The 7500-nt window shown below is 43.3% G+C and overlaps 1 protein-coding gene across 16 annotated transcripts in view; it reads right to left on the bottom strand.

Moving 5' to 3' along the window:
* Positions 1-7500, bottom strand: part of LOC120538023 (potassium voltage-gated channel subfamily KQT member 2) — a 131760-nt gene that overhangs the window by 48036 nt on the left and 76224 nt on the right. For 11 of the 16 annotated variants that reach the window (XR_005635428.1, XM_039767388.1, XM_039767390.1 and 8 more), the window contains exons 8-11: positions 6868-6962; positions 5997-6026; positions 552-620; positions 83-112 (exon numbers count right to left, since the gene is read on the bottom strand). Coding sequence is in view for 15 of the 16 variants with exons in the window: in XM_039767388.1 (XP_039623322.1) it covers positions 83-112; positions 552-620; positions 5997-6026; positions 6868-6962 (224 nt within the window). In the remaining variant the exon portion in view is untranslated. The remainder of the gene's footprint in view (positions 1-82; positions 113-551; positions 621-5996; positions 6027-6867; positions 6963-7500) is intronic. The other 5 variants (XM_039767393.1, XM_039767396.1, XM_039767398.1 and 2 more) reach the window with 2 other exon arrangements.

Raw genomic sequence — 7500 nt, 5'->3', positions numbered from 1 at the left:
TATGCCAATGACATTTTGTGACATTTTAAGCTCTAACCAGAAGAGGGATTTGCAAATGGACACAACACAAGTGGATACAAACCTTGGGGACGGCTCCGGTTGCTGCTCCTTCCTTTATTTATGGGAACAAAAGAGACACTGCAGGTTAGTCCTCCATTCACCACATTGTCCACATGCATATTTCAAGGCGACTCAAGCGGCTGTCTTCTGGGATTTTCATAGCCCATGAAACAGCACGCCAAGCTGAGTCCCACTTTTCTATTTGTACCCCCATTTCTACTCACCCCCCTTTACTTGTCTACATGCCCCTCACCAAAAAGGAAGGCATGCAGATCTATCAGTGCTGGCCATCCTCAAGCATGAACTCAGCCTCTCGCAGAGGTGGATCTGTCCGCCTGTCCTTGCCTCAAAGAAGTGGGCATGCAGTGGCTGGACTTTTTGTGTGCTGAGGTGATGTGACCAGTGAAGGGCACGGCACCCATGCCAGGCCAGCTTAGCAGTAACCATAGCTTGCCCGCTGCTTAAATAGGAATAACGTGAAATATCCTGACCTAAAGGAGAGTCCAGACTTGCTCTTCAGGTTCCTCAGCAGGTCCAGCTGATTAAGCGGTGGGATCAACCTGTCATTTGGAAGGAAAAATAGTCACTTGCAAAGAACCTTCAATCACAAAAATTATAAAGTGCATTAAAATCTGGTGGAAGGACTTTAGGAATCGAACCAAGTGATGTGCATTTCTGCTCTGGGGCACCGGCATCTGGGCGGAAGGTCCTGTAGCTCTGGTGGCACTGGGGTGACATAGGCATAGCGGGTCACATGAGCTTCATTTCAAGCCGAAGACGATAGCTGTCTGGGCAGTTCTACCAAACCAGGAAACTTGCCAATAACATGGAGGAAGATGGGCACTTTAATTGAGCTGGACATTGAACCAACGACACCATATGTGGGACTGAACAGAATCAGATTTCCCTTTCTTAGGCGACCATCCAAAGGAATTTAATGTAACAGTAACCCCTGTGCCAACTACTGGATGATCACTAAGGCTCATGTAGTCCGGTCACTAAATATCAGACTTTTTCCTCTGTAATTGTCACCTTAGTATGCTTATCAGAGTCCTTTCCTTGTGTGCTTAAATCTAAAATTACAAAAATGATATTGTATTGTAGCTCTTACTTTAATGACATTACATGTAAATGCCAGGACTGGCAATTGTGAGGGTAATGGGTTTAGTCTGATGCCTAAGAGTGCCATGATTTAAACCGAAAACACTAAGTTTTTAGCAGGTGCGTCCTCAGAGTTGAATGGCAAGTCCCACTGTTACAATTAACCTTCCATATTGTTCAGAAAGGAGTTTTGTGAGCAGATCGTCCCAGTGTTCGGCCACTTCAGACAGCTCAAAAAGATCAATCCAGCCGACTTCAAGGAATTATACTGAAAAATTACAGTGGTGGACTGTCAGCAACCGGAGGGAGCAGGTTTGTATACAGAGGAGGCCCAGATGAGTGTGTAAGCCATTGTGACGATTGCCACAACAATTCAACGCGGTCTAAATGTTGTGTTCTGTCCCGTAAGTTTGTGTTCTTCTACCCCTGTGTTCCTTGCAGTGAGGTTCCTGGGGTTCCCAGGGTGTGCTGATCACGCCACACATTGTAGGCATGCAGTCTCACATACTGTATGTGCTTTACACGTGTTATATATACTGTATCTGACCCTGAGCAACATGTTTACAAATTGATCTATCTGTAAGAAAACACAATGGCGATGAAATATCCTTACATAAAGCCAATACCAGTGTGAGTGTTGAGTTGGACGGATGGGCGTCCAGTCCGGGATCGAGGTTGCTTTCCAGCCAGAAGGGGAAGCCACAATAGAAGTGAAAGAGGTGTCTGTCACTCAAAGTTATATCCTACCCCTGTACACATGGTGGCAGCATCCCACTGGTGGGACACCCATATGAATATCCACAGGGAATTGTAGTCCTACGGTGCAGCCCTGTTGGGATTCTTGGGCGCCACCAGGAGGAGCTGCAGGGGATCGGTGCAACCTCCTTTATAGACTTCCTCCTGACCCGGAAGTGCTTCCAATGTGCAATGCTGTGGTACCAGAAGTACTCCCGGGACTGGCATAAAAGAAGCCGAGTTTCCTGCAAGGGCAGTCAGAGTCCGGAGGAGTGTGGACGAGGCTTAGAGGGAGATGTGGAAGTAAGGAAGAAATCTACTGTTATTATTGTGTTATTGCAGAAGAGAATTTGGAGAATGGTGGAAGTAAACATAAAGAAGATGTTGTGTTTAAAACCATCACTGTGTTGTGTAGATCTGTCGGTTTGGGGTACTACTATGCCCCCTGGTGGCCACACCTGTAGATTCCTAGATGAATCCTCGCAAACCTCAGGAATAATTACATAAAAAGCTAAATGAAATTAAATTCAAGACACTGGTATAGCACCATTGTGGTGTTCAAAGTCTTTAATGCATTTTTGGTTGAGCGCATGTCTGTTTCAAACTATCTCCTCAGTGTAGTGCTTGATTACCTACTGTATCAGCATCGCTGCCATGTTTTTAATTTCAATTCTTTTAATAATGACTAGGGGGCTTTGCTCGCCAACCCCCGTTTTTATTTTTCTGGGTACACACTTTGCTGAAGAAGGGGCCTGAGTTGCCTCGAAAGCTTGCATATTGTAATCTTTTTAGTTAGCCAATAAAAAGGTGTCACTTTGCTTGGTTTTTCTCTACATTCATAATGGCTAACACGGTACAACACCCTAGTGCTACTGGGTACACACTTTTAAGATTTTTTTTTCTTTGAATTGTTGCTCTTTCATTAGTTTCACTTTTATTTCAGAGCTTTTGTAAAAACAATTGTTGGAATCTTTCGAGTCCCAATGTGCTGAATTGTTTTAATGAGCTCAGTGAGGCGTGTTTAATAACTTTGTACCATAATTCAGGATAGCGTTCTCTGTTTGGAATTTCAGCGCAGACAAAACGATCTTCATCAGCAGCAGTTAATAATTTATTTTGCAAAGTAACCAATAAATGCATGTGAGGTAAACCCCGTTTTTGAAATTCTCTTGACTTAAACTTCAAAGCCTTACGATATTTCCATACTTCTGACATATCACCTGTGTCCGTATATTCGATCTCTATTCGCCTTTTCGTTATTTTCTCGAGTAATAATTTCTCTTTCTTTGCGCTAATGCGATCTTTACTTTCTTTGTTTTGACACTCTTGTTGTTTTCTGCTCTCATATTCCGTCTCTCGCTCTGCTTGTGTTTCTACGAGTCTTTTGAATTCCAGTTTTCATTTTCTCTAACCTGCTCTGCATGTGTTTGGCCCCCTTGTTTTTTAACCTCTTTATGACGTTTTACTTTGTCTTTTATTTCTGACCTCGTTTTATCCTGCTTTTGTTTCAATGTCACCTGGTCCGTGGTGATTTTTTCCCCCTTTTTCGAGTAATAATTTCCATTTGTTAGCGCTTGTGCGATCTTTACTTTTTTTTTTATTCTTTCTAATTTTCCTACTTTCATATCCTTTAACTTTTTCCACATGTGTATCGCGCCAACGTCCGGATTGGACCTGCTCTTATTTCAATTCCACTTGTTCTGGGCTGATAATTTCTTTATTTTCTGAATTTGCCACTAGATTATTCTTTTTCTTTTTTGTCTCTCCAACGCTTTTGGGTCTCTTTTTTCCGCACTGCTTTCTTTTTCACTCTTCATTTATAACGTATCGTTCTTATACGCTTTATATGTGTTGAGAGCCCTGGATCTGTGTCTGCTCAAAGCCAAAACGCGACTGAGTGTGTTCCTGCCCGCGCTCTTATTTGGTTGTAAGTAAGGCGCGTCTTGCAAGAATCTCATGTTGTACGTCATCACGAGATGTCCTGGTCAACCTCTTGGCACAAAGTCTCATGTTTAAGGTCCCCGCGAGACGCTCTGTGGCCAGTCTCTTTAGTCTCGCGGGTCTTTTAAGTGTCTTCACGTGAAGATCATGTCTCGTCGCCCTACTGTTTCTCTCCAGGATTTTCTTTTTATAATAGAGAGATGACCAGGATTAATGTGTTATCATTATAAATTTTCCATATCACTAGTGCCTGCTCAAAGAAATCCAAATACCTGGCTTGAGACTGCTCTTGGCCTATAATGACTTGCACACGTGAAATTGTGATGGCCAGAGAATATTTACTCAATGGCAAGAGGGGTGTTTTTGTACAACAGATACTGTATGTAAAGGAATAAAAAATGTAAGAACAGAAGCTTTATACACTTTCTCTATTTACCTGGAGAAGTCTATTATAAGCTCAAAAGCACTTGGCATACGTTAAATAATAAAGATATTAAATGTTCAGTTCAACAGCACAGAATAAGTCAAAAAATTAAATAAGAACGCAAACATGCCAGACTAAGTTCACACTACTCCATTTTCTTTTAAAAACGGTCTTCGCCTTTCATCCACCCTATGCTGGCATTTTTAACCCCTAAAAATGGTGACTTTTGAAAATGTCCTCTAGAGTCGTATACTTCTGAAAATGGCAGCTTGGACGTGCAGCGTGGATGGGTGGAAATGCAGAGGTTTGAAAATGTAGTCTAACCACATACTGACGGGTTCGTGTGGCCCTTCCCTGATTGCACCCTACTCCATTACAAACTTCAGTCCACTGTGTACAAATCACAAGCTGTGAAAAAATGTCCAGCATGGAGGATAACTCCTCTTCCTCTTCCTGACAATGTACACATGCCTAGTGCAGGGAGAAGGTTACGACGTATGCGTTTTTGGTCATTTCAGAGAGCGTCAAGATACTTTCATAAACTACTGTATGTGAAAGCACAAATACGGACAGAGATCATTTTTAAATGAAACTGTAGGAGTGTGGATGTAGCCTTAGACCTTTTGTTAATTAGTCTATTCGCTGCCCAAATTGTCTCCTAATGGGTTTTGTATTATGGCCTGTTTGCTTTGAATTGCCTTATGAGCAAACTCTTTTTGCCTTTTTGTTTTTGTATTTTGTGCTTCCTTTAAATAATTTGCCAGTTTATAACACTTTCTGTCAAGCCAGAGGTTTACAGTTTTCCTCTCCCTTGTAGGGCAATTTCTATATATTTTGAGACTTTCATCGTTTTTTTTTTTTTTTTTTTGAAGTTTCAAAACCAGCTTCCCATTTTGGGGCCTGCTTGAGCTGAAGCCTGCTGGTAGCCAGAAGAAGAACTGGCTGATTTGGGCTAAGCCCTTTCTTCAGACTAACTAGTGAAGATCCTGGTCTGCTTTATAGTCTTTTTGGAGGCCTCCACCCATCATTGCCATGTTTGTATCTGCATATCACAATGCCGATCAGAAAAAAGGGGAATTCCCCCTTTAGCTCACCTGGCTAAGATGGCTGTTGTCTGTTCACATCCAGCAACTCCAAGAGAGGACATGCAACCAAAAGGGATGACCCAGGCAAAATTTTTCATTAGTGACATTTGGGGGATCTCATGCGGGAAGGGATGACTTTAGTTAGAGGGGCACGTTTAGCGGGGCTGAAATGGAGAGGGTCCGCTGTGAAAGATGATGTCAGTGAGAGGGCGTCGCCTGGGGAAATTTCTCGCCCCGTTAATTTTTCTGCATATCATACTGAACAGCACCTGAAGACCACAGCAGTGGATGACTGTAGGCTACTGCTACCCTGAATGCATCTCTAAGGTCAATCTACGCATGCCCACTAGAGGTCAGTCTAAGCACTGTACGTGACTCACTAGGGGTCAGCCTACGTGCATTGGCTTCGGCTCAATCTGTATTCACACAGTACAAGATTAATGTGTATAGGTCACTACGTACAGTTAGGGTCCTGCTTTTAGAGCCTCTGCCATTATAGAACATCTGGCCCCTTAGAAAGATGACACTAAGGATGTGTTTCATAAAGTCCTACCAGTTGCCCCAGGAGCACAAGGTGTCGGGAAGAGAGATGAGAGGCACAGAATGAAAAACGGAAACCAGGTGGCTTCACTTTCACATGCACATCATACCTGCAGGTGCCGTGTGGAAGCAATATGCTACTAAAGAGAAAGGCATTTGAAAGAGAGAAAAACAAAAGACACAAACAAATTAAAATGAGCAAGCGATTGTGTTGCAATCTGCTCGGCTGCTTGTTCCCAACATTCATCCCCGTCAACAGGTTCGGCAGCTGTCTTTTTCTATTGCAAAGAGAGGAACTCAAGCCAGCCCGCGTGGCACAGACCAAATGTTTGCCCACCACATTCTGTGAGCGCATTGAACGAGCTCTAATGATCTCACATTTAGAGCTCACTGACACTGTAGGGCATGCTGGGAGATGTGCCGTATAAAAGAGGCAGCTAAGTGTTGCCTCGGGAAGGCCATGTCCACATGGGGGTGAAGGGTAATATTCGCCAGCTGGCACATACAAAAAAGCCACCTTGGAAGTACCAGAATAGCACAGTTGTGCCCATGTGAGAAGCCTGCACCTTGAGTGGAAGAGGGTGCTTAGTCTCAAGGAGGGTAACGAAGAGTGACACAACCAGAAAAAAAGCGCCTCTGATGGATGCTGCCACCCCAGCAAACCTGGCTATGGCATTTTCTCTTTGCCCATTCTCATCCTGTGAAGGTTAACTAAAAACAATGCAGCTTATAAAAAGAAATTGAGCTGAAAGATCATTGCCGCAGTGTCTCGGTAGATAAGTGAGTCAGTTAGGTAGACCTTTACTATCCTGTAAACGTCTACCTACCGACCCACCTAACTACCAGCCATGACACTGCAGCAATGCTTTTTTCAAACTCCGGTTCAGCACTTTTTGCCACATGTTTTTTTTTTTTCTTGCTAACACCACTAGTGTGAGCTCAGAACGTCATGAATCACTAGACAAAAGAGAGCAGGCTTACCTGTACATGGGGACTGACACAGTGCGTTCATAGTAGCTCCACGTCGAATGGAGGTCTGTCCGGCTCAGGTTGGTGGCGTAAAATCTCCAGGCAGCCTGAAACATCAGTGGAGCATTGATTTAGCAAAAAAGGGTGCCTCGACCCTAAGAGTAAAGTCAGGACCAGCTAAGAAGAACATGAACTGCATGGCAGAGGGCGCTGCTGGCTCACTCCACGTCGCAACTTTTGAATATTTGAGCACAGGAGAGGCACTCTAAACAGTGGACTCAGAAAAGGATTCAGACCCCTTCACTTTCTGCACACGTTATTGTGTTGGGGATTTCATTTTCAGTTGACACATTTGCCATTTTATTTGCCCATCTATTTACACTCAATAATAACTCATAATGACAAAGTGAAAATATGTTCTCAGAAAGCTTTGTGAATTTATTAAAAAATCAATAAGCAGAAATCTCTCATTCATAAAGTATTAAGACCCCCTTTGCTGTAGCACTACAAATTTGTGCTCAGAGGCCACCCATTTGCTGGAGATGTTTCTAGAACCCGATTACAGTCCTCTGGTGGCAAACTGAATTGACTGGATATCATTTAGAAAGGCACTCACGTACCTGTGTATAGAAGGCCCCAGAATTC

The sequence above is a fragment of the Polypterus senegalus genome, chromosome 10 (assembly GCF_016835505.1).
Source record: "Polypterus senegalus isolate Bchr_013 chromosome 10, ASM1683550v1, whole genome shotgun sequence".
NCBI lineage: Eukaryota > Metazoa > Chordata > Cladistia > Polypteriformes > Polypteridae > Polypterus > Polypterus senegalus.
This window is presented reverse-complemented; position numbering and strand designations above follow the sequence as displayed.